At 47.0% G+C, this 25,631-nt stretch overlaps 1 protein-coding gene across 2 annotated transcripts in view; it reads left to right on the forward strand.

The window, feature by feature from the left end:
- Positions 1 to 25,631, forward strand: part of LOC144755622 (uncharacterized) — a 75,100-nt gene that overhangs the window by 43,504 nt on the left and 5,965 nt on the right. Inside the window, exon 6 of one of the 2 annotated variants that reach the window (XM_078644743.1) lies at positions 15,177 to 15,232. In XM_078644743.1, coding sequence (XP_078500869.1) covers positions 15,177 to 15,232 — 56 coding nt within the window. The remainder of the gene's footprint in view (positions 1 to 15,176; positions 15,233 to 25,631) is intronic. The other variant, XM_078644744.1, reaches the window with a different exon arrangement.

A 25,631-nucleotide genomic window follows, 5' to 3' on the forward strand; every position in this document is an offset into this window, starting at 1 on the left:
TCCCAACATGGACTCAATCCACCTTGGAAAAAATCCTTCTTGGTGCGTTTGTGAGCGGGTGGAGGGGGATCCCTGTGGTAGGTGCTAATGTCTGGCAGAAATCACATAGAAAACGTCACTATGCGGCTCCTACCCTCCAGCTGATCCTCAGACTCTCTGCAGAGAGACCGCTCCTTCTCCCTATTCCTATTTGAACACAGGGTCATCCTTCTTCCTGTTCGTTGAGGATTTCAGATAAACGTGCTCCTGATGACTGGTGTATTATTATTCTGCAGATGTGGCATGAGTTAGATCATCTGGGATGGTGACCATCCCAGATCTATGCAGAGGGAGCAATGCACTTAACTGACAGTCCACTGGCAGGTATCAGCAGCAGGGTGAAGAGGGTCACTGGCTGTCCACGTGCAGAATATATGTGACCAGGTACATGAGCTTCATTCTTAAGGGTTCACATTAAAGCCTCTAAAATGGTCGCATTGAAGGCCCACTTGATAACATAAATGTTCTAGCTGGTGTTCATTTATAAAGTTGATTTTGGAGTGATTCTAGATATAATTATACATTCAAAGGAAGTTTAGAGAACCCCCTCCATAAACGTTTTTAAGACCTATTTTCCTCACTTAGGGGACTGCCCGAGTACCTGTTTGAAAGCGAGGGGCTTACAAGAAGTGCTGTCTGGTACAATGGAGATTCAGGGTTTTCCTAAATTGCCTAAATAAAAAATGACGACCTTACAGATTTGCCTACAAAAGCCTAGAACTAAGAGAGAGATCAAAACAGGCATGGATGTGGGTGAGAGAAATAGTTTTAGGCAGCAGGGGCTGCTGCCAGACCCACATAGCCGTTTCCCCAAGTTGTACATGACTTCTAGGGATCACAGTGACATCCCTGTGAGAAGGAGATCCCTCCACACGTGGTGGATTCCAGGTCTTTGAATTCTGCTAGCTGAACCCGGTCTCTGACGAAGCATTTAGTCTGTCTTGCTTTCCGCAGTCTTTGTTAGCATGAATGAATGAATACGTTTATTATGTGATCACTTAAAATCATTACAAAATAAAATTAAAAAACATATGTTTTAAATTAAAACGGAATTGAACTTTAAAATCGTAGCAGCGGGAGGGTGTGAGCGCAGCCGATGCTGACCGTGTGGTTAGCACATAAGGATAAAATATCACTATTGTTCATTTATTGAGTCCCTGAGGAAATGTAGTTCTTGCAAAGTGGGGTTCTGTTATAGTGGAGCACGTAACACGTCAAACTATTAGTCACTTTCTCTGTGTGCCATTTTTAATGTCAAGAGTAAACGTGCTTGGTAAATGAATTTGCCAAAATGGCCATATTCTTCACTGTATTCAAGGTGTAGAGCTGGCAGAAGGCATCCTTTGCTGTGTGAGTGCCCAGTAGAAGGAGTGTGGGTCTGAGGTAGATTCGGCAGGCGTACTGCAGAGCTGGGTAGCATAGGAGAATATGTGCTAGGGACTCCCTTCTATAGTTCCATAGACAACACTCTGTGATATATGTAAGCGCTTTCCAGGTTGGATATAGTTCTTTTATGGGAAGCGGCTGTAGTCTTGCGGCTAAGAACTGACATAATGCCTCACTCCCCACAGCCTGCGTGAGGTGGCGCTTGGTTGCTTGTAGGACTGGTGGAAGGCACAGAGTTTCATGGAATTCTCTGGCAACAAGGGATTCAATGTCCTGATTGCTGGAGCAGAAACGCAGTTGCTTTTTTATAGTTAGTTCTCAGTGGCAAGCTGCAATAGCTCCTTGGCTGCTGAAAGTTTAAGGGACCAGGGATTGTTTGGTTTTGTGAAAATGGTTTTTATGATGGCCTTCATGGAGTTAGCTAGGGCCATAGTTACCAGGTGGTAGTATTTTGCTGAGGTGGCCAGCTCTTCTAATTTTTGTTGGATGAGCTCGAACTCAAGGCGGATCAAGGTGATTCTTGTGGATGCGCGCAAGCAATGTTTTTATACACAGCGCATTGAATTTTCTCCAAGTGTGCCGTGAGCATTCCCGGAAATTCCTGTTGCGTGTAGTTAAGTGATGGTAGCAGTTTAGCCCGCAATACCCTTCGGATGTTGGGCTGTCTTGAGCGGCATGCAGCTGGCAAAGGGAGTGCGTGACCATCTTTCCTTCCCACAACAGTTTTTGTAGATGGAGCGAAGGGCGGCCAGTCTTGCTTAGCCAGGCACCTAGGTAGTTGTAGCTTTGGACACAGTCCAGGCTCAAAGTACCTAAGTGCCACTTAATGGGCTTTTTCTTTGGATAGCTTCCGAAGATCACAGTTTCAGATTTGCTAGCATGAGCTGTTAGCATGTTTTTGGTGTTGTATTCAGCTAGGGCATTAAGAGCTTTTTGGTGGCTTGTTCTTGTGTGGTCCAGAAGAACTAGGTCGTTGGTGTACTGCATTAAATGGATTTGTGGTTGTTTTGAGTCTTTGTTAGCACTTCAAAGTGATCAGGATGCATTGAGGAAGGAGAACAAAGTCCTCTTTTCCTTTTGTGTCAGGATTTCTGTGTCTGCTGAGAGCCACAAGTTGCCAAATCCAAAGAGCTAGAGCAGAAGGCACCAATGGTTTATTTACAAGCCCCTTGCATCACCGGTCTGTCCCTTTTTATGATGGTCTGGCAGCACAGAGTGCTTCCTGTATCTACGAGGCCACGTAAAGAGACTTTGCTCTGCTTTTTATGGACTCCTAGATATGGTGTAAGACAATGCAGGCCAAGTCACTGCGTTACCTTACACTGCATCTGGGAGGCGTTCCAAGGGCGCTGCCGTGGGTGCTTCCACACAACACCCATGGGTTTTGCCGCATTCTTACATTTACAAGGATCTGTAAACCTAGGAATGCATCAAAATGTACACCTTCCCAGGTCAGGTGTAACAAGGATAAATATCTTTATTTCTTCTCATTTTTTCCTCTTTCTCTGTGTGCTGCATTCAGCACACAGAAGCCCACGGAGAAAGAGGGAAACACCTTCATGGATTGTTTCTGTGTAGTAAAGTGTCCCTTCCTGCACAAAAGCAATCCTGCCAACAAAGTAGAAACAGTTGTACCATGGTACAAGGGTGTCTGCGTTGGCGCTAGGCACGAAATGTTACGCCGGAGCTGGTTTAATGGACAGCAGTGCACCGTACCTCGCAAATATGGTGCATTCCTGCCCTTTCGATTAGGCATGGGGAAGCTCAGCAAAAAGACTTGCAGTGCTGCCCTATGCCAAATCATTGTACATGAGGCCCCAAGAGTGTGAGAGGGGAACAGCAGACATAATGAGTTACTGAATTAGGCCATTATATTTTAATGGCTAGTGTTGCAAGACTGACATGGAAAAGCCTGGTCATATATCTAATATGCACACCTGTCACCATTCCCACACATACCCAAGCTGTTTCAAACAGCAGCACCACTGTTCACACCAGCTCTTTCTGATTGACTTTAAATCACCAATATATGGTCAATCTCCTCACATCTGCTAGCCGGAAATGGTGGGGACCTTCTCCTGGGCCTGTATTCAGTGGGCGGGGTCTTAGCACTGGGAGAAAAGGAGGAATGTAAACCCTTATACTCCTAGGTTCCTCTGGCAGAATGAGGAGCATGGGGCACAGTTAAATGTAACATGTGGCACTGGGGGTTACGCAGCAGGGCACCTAATTCACCTCCGGGGGGCAACATGAGGGTGCCCATTACTGCATCTCTCTCTTTTGAAAATACTTACTAAGACTTAGAGAGCAGCTTGGCCAGGGCTTTAAGTGGGATGAAAAAACTGGGGAGGGGGGTCTCTCAAAGGGGTGTGGTCAATGTAACTAAGGGTGTGGCTTAAAACACATAAGCTAAAAATCTGTGCTTAGCACAGTGTGCCATCTGACTTGTCTGTTGCTGTTTCTGTCATTGCATTCAGATATGATACAACAAGTAACATCATACCTACAACAAGTCAGGACTATTGGCTTTGTCAATGGTTATTAGTTGCATTTGATAAATGAGCAGCAACTATGGCTTGTATATAATATTGAAAAAGCTTCCACTTAAAGCCCTGGTGACACCACAACAATGTTGCTGCCCCTGAGTTTCAAAAAGAGAAGGGAAATCCAGAGAGGATTTCCCTTCCCCTACAATGCTCACCTGGCATGACGTCATGCCATAACTTCCCCACTAGTGAGAAGTGAGCTGTGTGAGCAGCGCACATCAATGTACCTGCTGTCACTCCAGTCCACCAAAAAATGGACAGTCTGTGCCAGGGCACAAAACAGAGCCCGAGAGACACCCGTTTCGAGGCCCCCTTTAAAAAAATGCTGGTGCTCAGCACTGGTGAGACCCGGCCCACTTAAAGCCATGAGCTTAGCCATAACTGGACTCCAGTGTAACGGTGTCTGGACTAGACACAGAATACAGGGTCTTAGGTGGGCCAACTGCACCGGACACTGAGGCCCAGATATTATGGAACTGAGTGAACATTTTCAGAGCTGCGATGCGTCAATAAAGGAAAAATGGGCAACGCCAAATGTACAGTAAATGTAAAATGTAAATGTAGTATACTTGTAAAGCGCACAGCTGCCCCAGCAACGGGCGTCCCGGCGCTGTATAACTCTGGGGAACCCGTCCTGGCTTTCCCTGTGGGATGGTCTCTTGCTGGGAGTCCCCAAGGTGGAGCCAGGCATCCCCGGAATTGGTGGGGCCGTTGTGGAGATTAGGCAAGCTAATGCCCAGAGTTGCCGAGTGGAACCCCTGATTAGAGTAAGCACCGGAGCGAGAACTAGCGAGTCCGCTGACCAAGGTCCACGACCCTGCCGCGTCGGGAATTGAACCCTGGTCCCGGGCTGACTTCTGCTCTCAGGCCTGCCGCCTCTAACCAGTGAGCCACACTACTCCACGATGAAGTCATCAGCAACACTTCAGCATAAAATGCTAATTTAGTGCGATTGAGATCATTGCACTGCGGTGCAAGGATGAGGCAGCAGTGTCTTGTGTGGAATTTGTACTCGATGTACTCCATTGACTACAAATTAATATGTCATTATACCTAACAAAAGATACGTCGCTTAAGTTACTTGAATTACATGTTACACAGAGGAATATTACAAAATATTCTACTTGCTCATTGTTCGTGCCTGGTTTGATGCCTGGTTTGTTCGTGCCTAACGCTATAGCGCCAATCTTGATGCTGGGAAACCAGGTTCGAGTCTGGCAGTTATGTTATGTTATATATGTTATGTTATATATGGGTCTTGTATAGCGCAACAGCTACTCCAAAGGAGTGTCCCGACGCTTTTATGCTCCAGACCCAGAAAAGGAAGCTAAAAAACATAACAACAGACAGGAAGCACAGAGGAAGGAGACAGAAGAAATCTAGTTCGAGAATAACCAGGTCTTAAGATCCTTTCTAAAGGCCAACAGATTGGACGTGGACCGCAACGACAAGGGAAGGGAGTTCCACAACTGAGGGGCCAGGTATCTAAAAGATCGCCCTCCCAGGCGTGCCCTCTTTATACGCGGGATCGCGGCCAGGGCCAAAGACTCCGATCTTAAAGATCGCGTCGGCCGGTAAAAAGCCAACCTTTTCTGTAGGTATTTAGCACCCGTGGCATGCAGTGCCTTGTGAGCTAATGTCAGAGCCTTAAACTTTATCCTCTTCCGTATGGGAAGCCAATGGAGGGATTGCAGCAGGTTTGAGGCACTGGCGCGACGATGCAATCCAAAAATTGCTCGTGCTGCCGCGTTCTGGGTCACCTGCAGGCGCTGTAAAAGGTATTCTGGGAGGCCCAAGTACAGAATGTTGGCGTAATCCAATCTGGATCCGATGAGGGCCTGTACAATTATTCTCCGGTGTTCCTGGGACAAAAGAGGAAAAAACTTTCGAAGCATCCGAAGGATGCCGAAACAGGTTCCAGTAAGGGTAGCCACCTGGGAATTAAGCGTTAGCCCATTATCAATTTTAATTCCCAGGTTCTTAGCCCAGATGGACGCCTGAGCCGGAGGGAACATGTCAACAGGCCACCAATCATGCCAGTTCGGTTCCAGAGGACATCCAAAGAAAAGTATCTCAGATTTATCCGAGTTACACTTGAGGCTGTTCAGATGGAACCAGTTAAAAACAGCCCCAAGGCACTCACGGATACTTTCCCCATCGAATTCTTCGCTCTTACGGCAGGTGAAAAGAAGCTGGGTGTCGTCAGCATATGAGACGATCTGGGCCCCGAAGGACTCCACCAAAGTCGCCAGAGGGGTCATGAGGATGTTAAATAGAGTTGGGCTCAGCACTGAGCCCTGGGGAACTCCGACTCCCAATGGCGGCATTTCGGCAGATCCAGGAGGGACCCAGACCGTTTGCCGGCGGTTGGCTAAGAAGGAACAAAACCAGTTCAGCACCGTCCCCCCAATACCGATGTCATGAAGTCTTATGAGGAGATCCTCATGGGGGACGGTGTCGAAAGCCGCCGACAAGTCTAACATGACTAACATCACCCTGCCTCCGTCATCCAGCACCTCCTTTATAATCTCTGACACTTCCAGAAGCGCCGTCTCAGTGCTTAGGTTGGATCGAAAGCCCGATTGAGACGCATGAAGAAGCTCATAAGATTCCAGGAAGTTGGAAAGCACGCTATGAACGTGCTTCTCCAGGATTTTAGTCAGTGCTGGAAGGAGCGAAATAGGCCGATAGTTGGATGGAACCTCTGGGGCAAGATTGGGCTTTTTAAGAAGGGGAATCACCATAGCCTGTTTCCAGGAAGGTGGCAGAAATCCCTGACTCAAAGAAAGATTCAGAATAGGATTGGCTAATGGATTAACAACATCAGCCATTCTGGCTAAAAATTTTGCCGGGCAAGGATCACAAGGTGAGCCAGATTTCAGGTTCCTCATCAGAGCTAGAGATGAAGCCATTGTGAGGGGCGGAAAGTCCAGAAGGGCCGGGCCAGAGATAGGCTGGTGTGCTATCTCATTAGACAGAGTCAAATGTTCCCCTGCCAGTCTCGGAGAGAAGGACTCCTGAATCTGTCTAATTTTAGTTGTAAAAAAATTAGCAATGGTATTCGCCCAGCTCTCATCTGGAGCCTCCTGGTCCGAGATCGAGCGGGAAGTAGTGAATTCGCGTACGATCTGAAAGATTTCCTTGCAGGAGTTGGCTGCTTCCTCAATTTTCCTAGCAAAGTAACACTTCTTAGCCTGTAAGATTAAAGCATGATATGATTTCATCATGGCCTTATAGGTCTCTTTAGCCTCCCCGTCATAAAAGGCCCTCCATGCACGTTCAGCGGCTTTACACTGTCTGCGGGATTGAGCGACCTCTGCCGTGAACCACGGGGCCGAAGATCGTTTGGTGTCTGATCTAGGGGGCTGTGCAGGCGCTAGTTCATTCACTCTAGCTAAGAGCCAGGACTGCAGGGTCTCTAGATCGAGCTCCAGATCCCCCGTGACGGAGAAAGGACGATTCACCAGGGCCTGAGATAACATGTCAGGGGAGACCTGATGATACGCCCTGTAGTTCCTTCCCAGTTGCCTGGGGGCTCTGATAGATGGTTTCTCAGTGCCAGATATTTGGAAATGAGCGAGATGATGATCAGACCACAATACAGGCACGAGTGCAGTGACCGTAATTGGTGAGGTAGAAAAGACCTGGTCTAATGTGTGGCCTTTGTCATGGGTCGGGCCGGAAAGATAGGGGAGCAGCCCCAGGGCAGATGTGATATCTAATAGCTTCACAACATCCTTAGCCTGCCGATCTTCCATATGGAAGTTAAAATCTCCCGCCAAGAGACAATGTTCTGATCTAAGAACAAGTGTGGCTAGGACCTGCTGGAGGTCCTCAAAAAAGGACCCCACAGGGCCCGGAGGCCGATATACTAGAAGGCCCTTCACAGCTTGCTGAGGTGATAGGGAGAGGGTAAAAGCGAGAGATTCGGAACCCGTGATAATCTGCGTGGGCACAACAGCACACGTAGAGGATTTCTTTACAACAAGGGCAACGCCTCCCCCTCTTCCCTTAGCTCTATCTTGTCGATATATGATGTATTCAGGTGGAATAGCAGCCGCAATATCCGGTTGCAATGATTCATATAACCAAGTCTCAGTGAGCATAAGGCAGGTAGGGTTGTTAGTTGAGAGGACATCATAAATCTCCTGAGTATGTCTGGGCAGCGACCTGGTATTAAGGAGTAAGCAAGGGTGAATAATGCTACAATCCTTCGTGAGGGGGGTAGTAGGGAGAACCCTAGTAGGATGCCACTTACAGCCTGGACATTTATATTTACCCCTGTAGCGCCCCGGGAAGACTGAGAAGCAAGAGGCTTCCACAGAGCGCAAAGAGTGGAGCTCCTTGGATGTATACGACAACATAATAATGCTGGGAGAAGAAAGGAGATAAACCAAAGGGTCCTGCCACGCCTCACGCCTCCGGGACGCTGACGGGCGCAGACGGGCAGGACTCTGGCGCGACTCAGGCGCAGATCAGGCGCGTCCGCAGTACGCGTCCGCTGCGCGGAGGGAAAGAGGAGCTTTATGTAGCGCTACTAGAGCGCGAGGGCGGAGAGTCCTACCCCCAAGATGGCGGCCCCAAACAGATCCCAGCCCTCGGCGTCAATACTCGGCCGAGGGCGGTCTGAAATCCCTGGTAAGGAGAAGGGAGCAGGCGAAGCGCTTAGCAGCGCTAGGAAGTCTCAGTCTGAGCAGCACGCTCGTGAATCAGGCGCGCTCACGTAATTGCACACAATGTTTAAAAATGCAAAGTCACAAACACAGAGTAAAAACAGGTGGCAAAAGAAAAGAGGAGAGACCTCCCGGCTTTCCGCCTCAGGAGGGAAATGGTTTGTTTGCAGGTGGTAATCCCTGACTAACAGGCAGGATTCCCTTTTGTAGCGCTACTAGAGCGCGAGGGCGGAGAGTCCTACCCCCAAGATGGCGGCCCCAAACAGATCCCAGCCCTCGGCGTCAATACTCGGCCGAGGGCGGTCTGAAATCCCTGGTAAGGAGAAGGGAGCAGGCGAAGCGCTTAGCAGCGCTAGGAAGTCTCAGTCTGAGCAGCACGCTCGTGAATCAGGCGCGCTTACGTAATTGCACACAATGTTTAAAAATGCAAAGTCACAAACACAGAGTAAAAACAGGTGGCAAAAGAAAAGAGGAGAGACCTCCCGGCTTTCCGCCTCAGGAGGGAAATGGTTTGTTTGCAGGTGGTAATCCCTGACTAACAGGCAGGATTCCCTTTTGTAGCGCTACTAGAGCGCGAGGGCGGAGAGTCCTACCCCCAAGATGGCGGCCCCAAACAGATCCCAGCCCTCGGCGTCAATACTCGGCCGAGGGCGGTCTGAAATCCCTGGTAAGGAGAAGGGAGCAGGCGAAGCGCTTAGCAGCGCTAGGAAGTCTCAGTCTGAGCAGCACGCTCGTGAATCAGGCGCGCTCACGTAATTGCACACAATGTTTAAAAATGCAAAGTCACAAACACAGAGTAAAAACAGGTGGCAAAAGGAAAGAGGAGAGACCTCCCGGCTTTCCGCCTCAGGAGGGAAATGGTTTGTTTGCAGGTGGTAATCCCTGACTAACAGGCAGGATTCCCTTTTGTAGCGCTACTAGAGCGCGAGGGCGGAGAGTCCTACCCCCAAGATGGCGGCCCCAAACAGATCCCAGCCCTCGGCGTCAATACTCGGCCGAGGACGGTCTGAAATCCCTGGTAAGGAGAAGGGAGCAGGCGAAGCGCTTAGCAGCGCTAGGAAGTCTCAGTCTGAGCAGCACGCTCGTGAATCAGGCGCGCTCACGTAATTGCACACAATGGCAAGAGGTTCAAACATCCTGTGATTCTGGGCAAATCACTTAATCTCCGCGTGCCTAAAAATGAATGTGTATCTGTAATGCAACTGGTGCTCATGTAAAACGCTTTGATACCTTCGGGTCCAGTTCGCGTTATACAAAACTGTAACAACAACAACAACAAAATCACGCTATTTCCGTTCACTGGTTTTGAATCAAATCCTAGAGTCATTTGCTCTGTCTGTCCGCTTTCCGTTCAGCCACGTTTGCATGATAAAGCAGTACCTTGAAGACTGCTGAGAATACTAGAATGTCCGACAAAGACTTCCACGTGCCGGGAATCCTTCTTTTAACCAGCACATAAAAATAGGGACCAAAAATGTCAGCTTCTTTATGCTGAGTCCTGTCACTAACTAGGGCGTTTGTGTTGTCGAGAATCTTTCCATTTTATCTTTGCTAGAGCCGCAAAGAAAAAGATCACAAAAGGACACACCCAAGCAGCCTGACGGTCATTATTTAGAGTTTCACAGAGCAGGAGCACTGCCGTAAATATGTGGTGCTTTGCTCTCACCCTGCCAAGCTTGTGTTTCCTCCGCGCTTCTCTGGTACACCTTGCGCTGCCAGAGCAGGAATGGGTTATCCTCAGTCCTGATTGTGTGTGGGTGAAGTGCAAGTCTTCCCGTGAGCATTACCCCTGATGCAACTAGTACCAACAATGGCCTTCCACCTGTTTGTTTAAGGCCCGGAAGAGTAACATGCCCCGCCCCTCCCAAAGGACCACCGATTTATAGGAGCATGCTCCTGTACTAAGAGGCTTAGAGGCCCTGGGTGTCAGTACTGCAACCAAAAGGATAACACAAACAAGGATCATGTTGTATTGGGCTTTAAGTAATTGTAGCTCCTGAATTTTGTTAACGCACACACACACTGTTGAGTGAAATTTCAAGCCCGTGAGGTTCCCATGTTTGTTTTAAAAACGAACATTCCTTGGTGGTCAATTTGCCTCTGGCCAGCAAGGGGGAGTCCGCACCATGCTGTTGCAGTGAATAAACCTACCTGTTTGGTTAAGCCTTGCCGTACTCAGAGTCTTCCTTCACAACAAAGTTGGCGACGAGGATGGGATATGAACCCACGACTGATCCGTAGTGGGAGGATGCCTCAATAGCTTTGATATCTACTAAAGTCATCAAATAATAAGAGCAGGATATGATTATGGCCAGCCTCCCATGGCTGCCTATGCTGGTCAATTCAGCAATCCTAGCTCTGTGCACACTCACCAACTAGACCAAATGAAAGCGGTCTCATTGGAGAGTTGCTTCAGACCTGTGAGCCACTGTGAGGGAACAGGATTTCTTGTCCTATCAAAAGGGACCAACATGAGGACATAGGCTACTGTGATGCCAAATCCAAGGATATCTGGGCTGCTGCCTGGTTGACTCCCAGCTCTCTAGGGAGCATTGACCAAAGATAGTGGATGCTGTACTGACTCAGTGAGGGACACACCCACAGAGTTGGTGACGCTTTTGGTGACTAACATGGCAGGGCCCATTACTCCTCTCGTCCTGGGGTTTGCAGCTTTGAGTTGCCAGTCAGGTCCACTGCTATGTAGTCCTCTAGAAGGAAGGAGGAAAATGACACAGGCCACTCCAGTGGATCACATGTCACCAGATCAAGATAGGCCTCATGCCCACTTGCCTAACTTTTGGAATCCTCCTTAGTTCTTGTCCTGCTTTCGGTGGGCCTATCATAGTCTGGTCCTTCCCCTGTGGCTCATGCTCCAGGGTGTAGCCTAATTGAGATATCCTCTCCCTCAGAGTCTTCTACCTCTCAGACTGACTCTTTCCATCAGAGCATTCTGACATAGGTGCCTTCGGAAACACCCACCTGCAATGATGTAAATCACTTCCTTACAGCAGACTAGCTGAACTCGCGACCCGGGTAAAATCAGGCTCTCCGAATGACTGCTGCCCCCCCTCGGTCCTACAGAACGTCTGTCTCAATTTACCCGACTGCATTTTACCTCTGCTGAATGGTTCCCTCAGCACGGGTACTGTCCCCAGCACCTTCAAAGAGGCCATCTTAGTGCCTCTCCTGAAGAAGCCTGATGCGGACCCGGTGGAACTCACCAACTACCGTCCCATATCGCTCTTGCCTTACTTTTTCAAACTAATGGAGGCTCACGTCACCCGGTGTCTTTCCAACTTCGAGACCTCCTGCCACCTGGAGCCTAACCAGGCCGGCTTCAGGCCAGCCCACTCTACCGAGGCCGTCATTCTAGCAGTCCTTGACACGCTGAGGAGGAACGCTGATACAGGGATCCCCCAGGCTCTCGTACTCCTGGATCTGTCGGCCACGTTCGACACGGTTGACCACAACATCCTTCTTCACTGTGTCGAACAGGCTGGCATCCAGGGTCCTGCCCTCAAATGGACACAGTCCTTTCTGACTGGCAGAACACAAGCCGTCCGCTTGGGCCCCTACACAGCGCCCAAAACTCCCAAGACCTGTGGAGTCCCGCAGGGCTCCTCACTGTCACCCCTTTTATTCAACCTCTACCTTCGGCCCCTGATCCACTCGCTCCAAAACTGGGACATCACAGTGTACAACTACGCTGACGATCTGCAGATCATCTTTCCACTCAACTCCCCGAACGCTGTGGACAATTTCCATTCCATCATGATACACATCCAGGAGTGGATGAACTGCAATCAACTAAAATTAAATCCTGGAAAAACTGAGCTCCTTCTCCCTGGATCCAGCTCCTCCCACTGGGGCTCGCAGTTCTGGCCCAACAAACTAGGCCCCCCCGATCCCTGCGAAATCAGTAAAGAGTCTCGGTGTGACCATCGATACCGAACTCTCCCTCAGACCTCAAGTTGGCACCGTGATCTCATCATGTACGTTCCAGCTCCGTAAAATCCGCAAAGTCAGTCATTTACTACCACCAGCTGCTCTGATCCAGGTAATCATCTCCCTGATACTATCCCGCCTGGACTTCTCCAATTCCCTGTATCACGGACTCCCAAAATCACTACTTCATCGCCTCCAGGTCGTGCAGAACCAAGCAGCCCGTCTTATCTACAAAACCCCCAAATGGCAGTTGGCTAAACCCCTACTGCACAAACTGCACTGGCTACCTATAGAACAAAGGGCGGCCTTTAAGCTGGGCTGCCTCACGTTCAAATCCCTCCACTGCACCAGCCCCGCTTTCCTGACTTCACTCGTCAACCCACACCGCCCAACTCGCAATCTCCGCTCAGCTCACCTCAACATGCTTGCTGTCCCCAAAACCAAAACCAACAAATTCGGTGGCCGTCGGTTCGCCCTCCTGGCCCCCAAATTCTGGAATCCTCTTCCCCTGACCCTCAAATCCAGTAGCTCCCTCCTTCATTTCAGGAAGCTGCTCAAAACCTTCCTCTTCCCCCCACCCTGCTAACTCCGCTTCTTCTGTCCTTAGCCCCACCTCCGTCCTACAGCGCCAGGAAACCCATGGTGTCAGCGCGCTTTACAAATCCCATTTAACATAACATAACATAACTAATTGGCAGACAGGCCCTGACCATGAAGAACTCCAATTACTCTCCCATTGCCAGGGGATATCTGGGAATTACCTCACTAGGCCAAGAACAGTACCAGGGCTGGTGCATCATTAAGACATCTTTAGTCAGTTGTCTTATGGCGCTACCACAAAGGACCACTAGATATTGCTAGATTGTATTGCCAGATTGAAACAAATGTCCCCAGAAATTGGTAGTACTGCTTCAGAACGTGAAATGCACAAACAGCAAGATTACATTTGCATGTGGCTCAAAAAAAGTTTACACCCCGAGCTGTACACTACTGCCACGTTCAGGGATCAGGATTATTCACTCACTGTTCATTCATTCTCCTAATAATGACATGAGCATCAGTGAACAAGTTACTGATAATACACAACTGTACTTGAACGTTTTCTCTGCTTCAGTCATCTAACACCTCATACATTGCCTGCACATCATCCAGAACTGGATGTCCAGTGCCTACCAACCAAGATAGGATTCCTGTTATTTGCCAAGAATATCAAACAAGAAAACAGTGCAAACCTGGCTCAATGCAATGACAGGAGCCTTGACCCCAATTTTCACAAAATGCCAAGTCACTTAGATTTACACTCAACTCTCAAGGAACACATTGCCAAAAAGCACAGACGGCCTGGTACAGCTCTCGCTTCTAGAGAAAGTGAAACCGTTTTTTTTCCTGAAAAGGACTTAACTACTGTTCAATTCAATTGTTCGTTCTCTCACATTTGGATGGCAGTAACACCCTACTCACTGGCCTCCCAGACTCCTCACTGGCACCTGTTAATGGCATTCTACACGCTGCAGCAGGGCCTGAAGAAATTATGATCACATCATCCCCAACCTGATGCAAATCAATTGGCTCCTGTTACCCGTCTGCACCATCTTCAACACCAGCTTCATAAATTACAATGCCATAACGACCAGCAAACCCGCTTATCTTGCAGATAAGCTAACCATCTCTGGTGGTTCTCAGCACACCGCAGCAAGGACACCACCAGATTGCAGACCAAAAATGTAAAAGAAAGAAAAAACAAGAAAGTAGGCCTTTTCCACATATGCACCCGGGACCTTGAACAACGCCCCTGTATCTATCAGCACTGCCAAACACTGCTCCAATTTAGAAAATAATTGAAGACGCACCTCCTTAAAGAACACTATATCACTAAGCATTAGCCATCCACAAACCAGCTGCCTCTCCTATCACTCGTTTATGTTATGCTTGACTCGGACCTTGCACAGCAGACCTCTGCTTTGGACTAGGTTTATTCTATAGAAATACCACATACATACGTACATAATGAATAATTTCACCAGCTCCCTCACTCTGTAGGAACAGACTCACACAAAATGAAAGCCCAAGACAGGAATCATGGCAGTCTGCCAAGAGGGCAGGTCACCAACCCTGTGGGTAGGTAGGTAGCTCACCATCTGATGTCACTATTCACCAGACCAGTGTGTGTCACTCTCATGATGAATGGCTGCCACATCAATGTAAATGGGGCAGGGATAACCCAGCATGCATCTGACATGCGTGGGCTTTGGCATCAATGTATGCATCTTCAGCTGTGGTCTATGAAATGTGTGGCGGGCAGCTGTTCTCATTTTGCTGTAAAGCAAGCATGTGGATTTGATATAAGAACTAAACACAGATGTGTGTGTTTTTTAAGAGAGTTCCTACTTTAAGAAGGGTTTACGATGCCATCAGTGGAGTTTAAGTTTATTTATCAGTACAAGCTGTTCAATAAACAAATTATAAAAAAAAAAGTGTATTTATCAGAGGACAAAAAGGTGACGGGTTCCACTAGATCCTATCACCAGGCAAATATACCCTTGGTGCTATGAAATGCTCTCTAAAAATCTGAATGTTTCTTCCACAGCAGACCTGCATGAGTCTCCAGGATACCCTAGAAATATCACGGCACCAACTTCGGAGGTAAGACATTGCAGGAGTTATTAGAGCAAGAGCTACAGTAAGAACTTTATAACAAGTGCAATGGATTTATATGAAGGCACATGAATAACTGCAGTGGCCTGGGCTCACTGAAAGCCTGTCAGCAGGGTTGGATTGGGGCCGCAATTCAGCCTTGGCAGCCCAAAAAAAAAAGTACCCCACTTTCGCAGATCACAACCTTTCGCAATACACTGCTTGGTTAAGATAATGGAGCTGAACGATGGCAAACATTTGCATTAATAAAACTATTTAAAATCTTATAGGGCCAGTACTTAAATATGAATTTAACATTCCAATCAAAAAAATATACTATAGAAGGAGAGAATTATAAAAATTTCTAGGAATTTATTTTAATAGTTTTTTTTAGCCATACATTTGCTGTGGATGTTTTGGTTAAAGTTCACTGGGAAACATGATGTGGCAAAGATTTACATGCCAAGATGCATCTTGAATGTTTTCTACCTGGCACACTGGACCAAGATGCTTTTACTAATGAGCACTTTGTTATGGGGCTGTGTATATATAGTATTGCAGACATTCAGATAATCTTAGTCTTGCCACAATTCCAAGAATGAGGTTCCTGAGACTCCCTTCTTTCAAAATGAGTCAGTGTCCTCTCACACTAACTCTCTTGGCTAAGGATTGCCAAATTTGCTTGGAGTAGTTAGCAAACTCTCTTCAAAGCCCATTCTGGACACACGTTTGTTTCAATAGAAAGGAAACAGATGTTTTTGTAAGCTTCCCTTCGAAATACAATTGTTACTCCGAAAGGGGAATGAAGACTGACTACAAACGGTCTCACCTGCTTAATCGGGGCCTGGGGTAGGGTGGGGCTGAGAGGGAGGGGGCAAGCATGAGAGCTCAACTGCTTAAATTAAAGGACAGTTACTAGAACCCCAACTAAACTCTCACACCAGCACCTGCATTTCCGAATATCCGGTAATCTGTTTTTACACTTTTCCAGTATTAATAGAATCTATTGTTGCTGGAAGATATTATGAATCATGCATACGATCAACAAGCTATATACCCTATTCATTTTTCTGCATAAGGTTGAATTCAATGCTCGTATCACTACTAGACTGAAAATGGAACAGGGTCCTATATTGCTAGTTGAAGGTAGGTACTTGGATAAATACAAATTATTTAACTGGCTCGGATATACCAGGCCGTGATACATACCGGCAATATAGGTACACTAGAACTGAACGTTGCTTTATTTAGCATAATCTATTAGACCAGCTTGGGTAAAAAGAGGCGTGTCTTCTGATACTAACTGCATATTTTCCTCTTATCTAGGAATTCATTAGCCTGGTGCTACTGCACCTGCTGCACTACTGATAACACCGCCTCTGTACATAGGAGTTCACAACTATCGGTGGGTAAAAATGCAGTGTTTGCAAAATGCTGTGGCACGGCTGGTTTGAGGTCTTTGCAGGCCTGAACATGGAACTTAATTCAGAAAAGGGGGTGGTGATGAACAGAGTGTCTGAATTAAGCAGACCACTCTTACCCAGTCCAAAGATCAGGGCTTGATCCATCACCGTTATTTAGCTCACTGCCCCATCCCAGCTCAGAACCTGGCTATATGCAAATTAGTCTGTCCTTGGCCCAGTGCATCATGGGAACAGGGCAGACCAAACTACCAAGCCAATTCTTCACCAGAAAGGAGACAAGCTTCCGGGGACCGGTTTCTGCCATTCCAGGCGTCGTCGGCCCGGCTTGCTTGAATCCTGATGGAGCAGTGAGCAAGGGACTCATGTCTGAGTATACCCTTCCACACTTATGGTGGACAAAATGATTCAGAAAAGGGGGTGGTGATGAACAGAGTGTCTGAATTAAGCAGACCACTCTTACCCAGTCCAAAGATCAGGGCTTGATCCATCACCGTTATTTAGCTCACTGCCCCATCCCAGCTCAGAACCTGGCTATATGCAAATTAGTCTGTCCCTGGCCCAGTGCATCATGGGAACAGGGCAGACCAAACTACCAAGCCAATTCTTCACCAGAAAGGAGACAAGCTTCCGGGGACCGGTTTCTGCCATTCCAGGCGTCGTCGGCCCGGCTTGCTTGAATCCTGATGGAGCAGTGAACAAGGGACTCATGTCTGAGTATACCCTTCCACGCTTATGGTGGACAAAATGATTCAGAAAAGGGGGTGGTGATGAACAGAGTGTCTGAATTAAGCAGACCACTCTTACCCAGTCCAAAGATCAGGGCTTGATCCATCACCGTTATTTAGCTCACTGCCCCATCCCAGCTCAGAACCTGGCTATATGCAAATTAGTCTGTCCCTGGCCCAGTGCATCATGGGAACAGGGCAGACCAAACTACCAAGCCAATTCTTCACCAGAAAGGAGACAAGCTTCCGGGGACCGGTTTCTGCCATTCCAGGCGTCGTCGGCCCGGCTTGCTTGAATCCTGATGGAGCAGTGAGCAAGGGACTCATGTCTGAGTATACCCTTCCACGCTTATGGTGGACAAAATGATTCAGAAAAGGGGGTGGTGATGAACAGAGTGTCTGAATTAAGCAGACCACTCTTACCCAATCCAAAGATCAGGGCTTGATCCATCACCGTTATTTAGCTCACTGCCCCATCCCAGCTCAGAACCTGGCTATATGCAAATTAGTCTGTCCCTGGCCCAGTGCATCATGGGAACAGGGCACTCTGTTCATCACCACCCCCTTTTCTGAATCATTTTGTCCACCATAAGCGTGGAAGGGTATACTCAGATGTGAGTCCCTTGCTCATTGCACCATCAGGATTCAAGCAAGCCGGGCCGACAACGCCTGAAATGGCAGAAACCGGTCCCCGGAAGCTTGTTTCCTTCCCAGTATAAGAATTGGCCTGGTAGTTTGGTTTGCCCTGTTCCCATCATGCACTGGGACAGGAACAGACTAATTTGCATATAGCCAAGTTCTGAGCTGGGATGGTGCAGTGAGCTAAAAAACGGTGATGGATCAAGCCCTGATCTTTGGACTGGGTAAGAGTGGTCTGCTTAATTCAGGCACTCTGTTCATCACCACCCCCTTTTCTGAATCATTTTGTCCACCATAAGCGTGGAAGGGTATACTCAGATGTGAGTCCCTTGCTCATTGCACCATCAGGATTCAAGCAAGCCGGGCCGACGACGCCTGAAATGGCAGAAACCGGTCCCCGGAAGCTTGTTTCCTTCCCAGTATAAGAATTGGCTTGGTAGTTTGGTTTGCCCTGTTCCCATCATGCACTGGGACAGGAACAGACTAATTTGCATATAGCCAAGTTCTGAGCTGGGATGGTGCAGTGAGCTAAAAAACGGTGATGGATCAAGCCCTGATCTTTGGACTGGGTAAGAGTGGTCTGCTTAATTCAGGCACTCTGTTCATCACCACCCCCTTTTCTGAATCATTTTGTCCACCATAAGCGTGGAAGGGTATACTCAGATGTAAGTCCCTTGCTCATTGCACCATCAGGATTCAAGCAAGCCGGGCCGACGACGCCTGAAATGGCAGAAACCGGTCCCCGGAAGCTTGTTTCCTTCCCAGTATAAGAATTGGCCTGGTAGTTTGGTTTGCCCTGTTCCCATCATGCACTGGGACAGGAACAGACTAATTTGCATATAGCCAAGTTCTGAGCTGGGATGGTGCAGTGAGATAAAAAACGGTGATGGATCAAGCCCTGATCTTTGGACTGGGTAAGAGTGGTCTGCTTAATTCAGGCACTCTGTTCATCACCACCCCCTTTTCTGAATCATTTTGTCCACCATAAGCGTGGAAGGGTATACTCAGATGTGAGTCCCTTGCTCATTGCACCATCAGGATTCAAGCAAGCCGGGCCGACGACGCCTGAAATGGCAGAAACCGGTCCCCGGAAGCTTGTTTCCTTCCCAGTATAAGAATTGGCTTGGTAGTTTGGTTTGCCCAGTTCCCATCATGCACTGGGACAGGAACAGACTAATTTGCATATAGCCAAGTTCTGAGCTGGGATGGTGCAGTGAGCTAAAAAACGGTGATGGATCAAGCCCTGATCTTTGGACTGGGTAAGAGTGGTCTGCTTAATTCAGGCACTCTGTTCATCACCACCCCCTTTTCTGAATCATTTTGTCCACCATAAGCGTGGAAGGGTATACTCAGATGTGAGTCCCTTGCTCATTGCACCATCAGGATTCAAGCAAGCCGGGCCGACGCCGCCTGAAATGGCAGAAACCGGTCCCCGGAAGCTTGTTTCCTTCCCAGTATAAGAATTGGCTTGGTAGTTTGGTTTGCCCTGTTCCCATCATGCACTGGGAGAGGAACAGACTAATTTGCATATAGCCAAGTTCTGAGCTGGGATGGTGCAGTGAGCTAAAAAACGGTGATGGATCAAGCCCTGATCTTTGGACTGGGTAAGAGTGGTCTGCTTAATTCAGGCACTCTGTTCATCACCACCCCCTTTTCTGAATCAACATGGAACTTAGGCCAGTGAAGGTGTGCACGTGCGAAAACGCCATTGGAGAAAAGGCACAGACAGAGGAGTGCGGGTAGGAAGAGGAGGTGCAAAAATCCACGGACAGCGGAGTGCAGGGGGGATGCGAAAATGCACGGAGAACTGAGTGCGGGCGGGGAGAGGGGGTTGCGAAAATGCACAGACAACGGAGTGCGGGCAGGGGGACAAAAATAATAATAAACTGAGCGCCTCAGCGTGGGCTGTATCACGTAATCATAAATAAATAAACTGAATACATGTGGAGGGGAGAGACAAATAAAATAAAATAAGTTAAAAAAGAACAGCATGGCAGCTGTTATCAGTGGTGAGGCTGGCGTGATGTTAAACAAGCTGTCGCCATTGCAAGAATGATAAAAAATAAGTGCTTACCCAGTAGTTAAAGGAGACTCTATAGCTCTGCAAGCAAAAGATCCAGCCTGGAAGGGCCGTCCAAAAATGAGACAAGGCGGTAACAAAGAAGCCTCATTTTGAATGGGAAGCCAGCGTTTAGCATAAACAGTGACGCCAGCCAATCAGAATGATGGGCTGGGCTTTAACTCCACTTCTGAAATCTACTCTATTACAATAAGCCTCGCAGAGCGAGCAGCGCATGCATGCTGCAAAGCTGGTCTGCAAGACCTAAAAATCACATATAGGCACTGGAAGAAACAGCAAAGACCTTAAAAAGACCATCCAAAAGTTAAAAAGCTCAGCAGATGAGTTTGTGGTAAGGGTTGAAGAGAAAGGGGTGCTCACAAAATAACTAATTTGTGGGGCTCCGGGTGAACCTTGAGGGCTCACAACCAGAGCAATTTATGGAGGCCTAGCTATGAAGCCTTTGGCAGGCAGACCTCCTTCTTGACTGAGCGGACCTACTGCTTCTTCATGCAAACACCATCATATGGCACCAACTTAGACCCATGATAGCCTGTTTCCTGAACTACAGAGACAGAAAACTAATCCTTTGGGTAGCAAGAGAATTGGTTGAGGTAATGCATGTCTCACACCAATAATAATTGTCCAAACCTACACTAAACTCATGCGGAAGGAAATGAAATCCTTTGAGCTGCTAAACTAGAAGCTTTGCACAATGGAGATTAAATATATACTTCTATACTTGGCGAACTGAAAAGTTATCCACTAAGGGAAAACACAAATGTTTATCACAAGGAACAGGCTTGGCATGGGTGGACGTATGTGTTCCACCATCTGCTGGATGTTGCCTGGGGTCGCAATCAGCTAAAATCAGAGGAAGGCAACTCAAGAACTGAAAGATAAGTGGCGTCCACATAGCTAGAGAGCAAAGCGCAGACTGACCTAGCTGATAGCGACTCAGAGGCACAAAGGCAGTAAGGACCAACAAGGCACCAAAGCCACGGTCATAGAAGATGACGTAATGGCATCATGCCACTGGTTCTAAAACTAATGGGGCAGATTTATGAAGGCCTTGCGCCGCCGGTACGTCACTTTTTCCCATGTTAAAAATGACGCACCGGCGGCGCAAGGCCTTCATAAATCTGCCCCAATATGTGTAGGGGGTGCTTTGCAACCAACTACAATGCGGTCGGCCAGTCATACTGGCTTAGTTGGTGCTTCTTGTTTAGAAACAACGCAATTATGATGGGGGGTGGGAGTGGGTGCCTCTCCTTTGCATTATTTGGGTTTTATTTAATGTTGGGGTAATAGATGCTTCTTTATAGGAAATATGGAGTGGGGAAGTTGTTTTGTTGAATACAGTTAGCGGCAGTATGGCAAGCAAAGTTGTCAGAGACAGAATGAAACCGCAGCACAGCTTTCACAATGACTGCAAGTAACACTTAGAGGTAATACAGGGATTAACATGGAGGTCAATGGACTCCAACTACATCAAAAGGTCATATTATAAACCAAAAAACAAACACTAAAAGTTTGCAGCAGGAGACACATGTCCTGGACATGTGACCGTCCCGCTAGCAGTGTCCACAATACATACAGAAAATTTACATTTGTAACTATAACAGACATGTTGGAAGGGTCGCCCTGTTCGCTCTGCAGTGTTTATGTCTCCCCTACCGTTGTCAACAGGCAGTTTTCAATGCCTTATTTCATAACTCCCTGGGGATTATTGTGGCAGGAGGTGATTTTAATGCCATCATGAACCATAGCACTTGAATCAGACAGCGCCTTCCCGCAGACAGGGTGGTTATCCTTTTTAAAGGAGCGGCCTCTCTGAGACTGGGAGATGTGTGACTTAAATGGACAATTCTTACATTATTCAGTCCTCTATCGCTGTTTCTCACAACTGGACACTGTTTGTCCCAGCCGATAACCACAATACTACTCTGGGAGCCTGCACATTGCCTAGCAGTTTGTCTGGTCATAGACCTACAGTTATACACTGCTGATGAATCAAAAAGTTTTTTATATAATTCCTAGGACTTTATCCTGAAATAGAAAAACATCAGAGATAGCCAAATACGTTTCTGTACACAAAATCAAAACGTGTACCCATCAATAATGCATAACATGCTGTTCAGTTTGCGATGTATTTTACATTAATATATACATATCAGTAAAAACAGTTTTAAAAAAAACACAACGGGATGCTGCCAGGTATAATAAAGAGTGAGAAAAGGTTTGCGCTCAAGTGAAAGAATAGAAAAATGAATTAGAAGGAAAATCCAATAATTTCAAAATAAGGTACAATTCCCTACATATGAGCCTGCCCCACGTATTTAGTGAAATGATTCTAAAATTGGCATCATTCTGGGAACAAGGGGAACAGGGAAGGAAGGGATTAGGGTTCAGGCTTTGTAATTTGGGGGGGGGGGGGTTCGTCGACGTTTCGACCCTTGCACATTGGTGGGTGAATCAACACCTCAGCTACGGGTCTTCCTCAGGACGGGGGGTGGGAGAGAAAACCTAAGTTGTAGTAGGACAGCGCCCCAACACAAGGAGGTTATCCACCAGTAAATGATGTGCTCCAATCATCAAAACAAATACAAAGGTTTCTCAGTCCATCAATGACGAGAGATGTTCACCGGAAAGTTAATTCCAAAAGCGGGTCAAAGCAGCTTGATTCACAATGACCCAAGTTTTCAAAAGAAAGCTGCTAGTTAAAGACTCAGCCAGTAAACAGAGGTCCTGGTTCGGCTCTTTCAGTTATTTAGTAATTCGTGGTGCTTGAAAAATGCTCGGGTCTTCATTTACTTGCAACCCGACCGAAGCGACCAGGAGCTATACTGGAAGGACTCTTCCCCTCACTTAGAAGTGCAAAACCCCATCACCAATGCTTTAATTATATAGGCACTCCCCCCCACAGATTGAACTGAGCTTGACGTACCACTCTCTCTTCAAGATATTCAATGTCCCATATTAGACTCGCCATCAGCCAAGACCCTGGCCCAAATGGTTTTCGCATCAACTTTTACATTAAAAAAATACTCCTCTTTGCTGCCATCACATTTGTTGACCCTGTGTAAGGACGCCAGACAGAGTGCCTTTCTACTAGAGGACCGGTGTGGTGTAACGACAAACAGCCTTCCAATAAGCCATTAGAAGAATGCTCTTCCTACTCGCCCATATCATTAAGCAATGTAGAAATCAAACTCTTAGCAATGATCCTGGCCTCTCCATTAGCTAGGGTGATGCGTAAACTAGTCCATGAGGACCAGAATGGTTGTTACCAAGCAGATGCAAAATGCACTGATTACGTAGCTTGCAGGTAGCCCTAGATAGGGCAGCTGATTTACAAGGACTTGGCTGAGCTGTTTCTTATAGATTGCACAAAAGCTTTTGGCACGGTACACTGGCCTTTGTAAACCAGGTGCTCTGAAAGATGAAAATTGGTCCTCAGTTCCTTGCATATGTCACTGTCCTCTTCAATGCCCCCAGGCCACTGGTTAGGGTAAATGGGGCCCTGTAATCCCCGTTGGACAATGAGCGGGGTACCCGCCAGGGTTGACGTCTCTCCCTCCTCTTCTTTGCTCCAGTGATTAAACCCCTAGCCGAATGTATTGGGAGATAGAATAGGATTGGGACAGGGTGTCCTTGTTTTCAGATGACATGCTGGATTTCATCTAGAAGATAGAAAGCACAAAGGAGAGACTAACAGAGATGCTGAAGGTCTATGGGGATGGCTCAGTTGACAATAAACTGGAACAAATCAACCTTTGTGCGGATGCGTAGCACTCCACCGCGGCGACATGCACACACCCACCAACAAGTGGCTGGAAACTATTTTAAATAGTTAGGTATGAACTTAACATGGAATCAGCAGAGGACCTGGGACCTAAGCATCGCTCTCTTAATACAGCACTCCTGGGATCTAGGTTCATGGGCTTCCTTGCCTGTTTCTATGATGAGGGCTACTAAATGATGAGTACTACTACTACTGAGCCTCATAACTTATTCCGATAAATAGTTGGCTGTTCGGAGCCAGACAGGATTCAGTCTTGCAACTGGAACTCAATGCCCTACAGGAGACAAGTTTTTACACTTGTTGTATGGTGATATCCTCCCCATGTTAGTTCCTAAAAACTACGAAGCTGCTAATATTGTGGGTTTGAGAGGCCCTAAAGCACATCAAATGGTTAGGTAGACTTACAAATTAGGCTCAACTTTGTTGTGTGTCATGGAGGGAACAAACTCCCCGGATTTAGGGCTTGGGATCTAATTAGAATTATATACCTGGTTGATGTCTGGGACTACGACCATATCAAATCCTTTGAACAGCTATCAGCAGACTTTGAATTACTTAAGACTCAGTTCTATAGATACCTTCAGCTCTGCCACATCCTTATTACATACAAATATGTTTTAGATGAAGTCCCTGATTTCGACCTATTGGAGCCCAAGTTGATCATTGAACCACATGACCGTAAAGAAATTTCAGGTACATATAGGTCCCTGCTCCTCAACAACCCAGACCCACTGCGAGAATTACGAGTCATGTGGAAGCAAGGCTTGGGAGAACTAGATGATGGTATATCATATGGAGTGCTATCGCAAACAAGGCACTTGGAGGCAAGTACATGAATCCCTGAGAAGGTCTTACATATACTCATTACTATTGATCCTAGAGTAACATTATTAGGCATATTGGAGGACTGGTCTGCCTCACGAGCACAAAGGACGCTGGCGGGACGCGGTTTTCTTATAGTTAAAAAAGACATTCGCCACACTGGCGAGAGGACACTACACCTCCCCCTAATGAATGGGTAAGAGGAATGAGTAATGAACTATTGATCCACACTTGAAAAAGGGATTTACAAATGGAGCGGGTGCATCAAAAAACCTCAGATGATCTGGCACCCCTAGCTGTCCCAATATTACTCAACTTAATGCACATTGCTATGTGAATTGAATTGAATTGAATAGCTGTATTCGATTTTTCAGGAAAATCATAAAATAACATAATATAGCCGATAATAAAAACACCTATCAGCGAAATACAAGAATTCAAATACTTAAAAAACATCTAAAACCACAAAATACATTAATAAAAACATTGGAAATCAGCATAAGAATAAATAACAGACTCATTATACACAGCATAAAACACCATGGTCACAAACAATCGTCCCCGCTGAATGACCCCAGATAAAAAACAAATCAAATAAACACAAATAGTGATGTAATTTAACAACCAAAGGAAAAGAAAGGCAGGCCTCACTAAAGTAAAGTTCATAAGTAGGAGGAGTGGGCGAATACATCTTTCCCTAAGATGGCTAAAAATTGGACAAACCATGACAATATGAAATGGGTCAGGAATGGAGATATCATCACAAATACACACAAAGTGTTCTGAAATTTTACACCAAGATCTTTTGGGCAGCAGGAGTTGATGAAAAAGATTAAATCTAAAATAAGTTAATAATGTGCGATGAAAGTTCGACATCTCCAATGCCAGATAAGATTCCCCTTCAAGAACTGATTTTATCATTACAAAAGGACGA

Source organism: Lissotriton helveticus, chromosome 5_1 (assembly GCF_964261635.1).
Source record: "Lissotriton helveticus chromosome 5_1, aLisHel1.1, whole genome shotgun sequence".
Classification (NCBI taxonomy): Eukaryota; Metazoa; Chordata; class Amphibia; order Caudata; family Salamandridae; genus Lissotriton; species Lissotriton helveticus.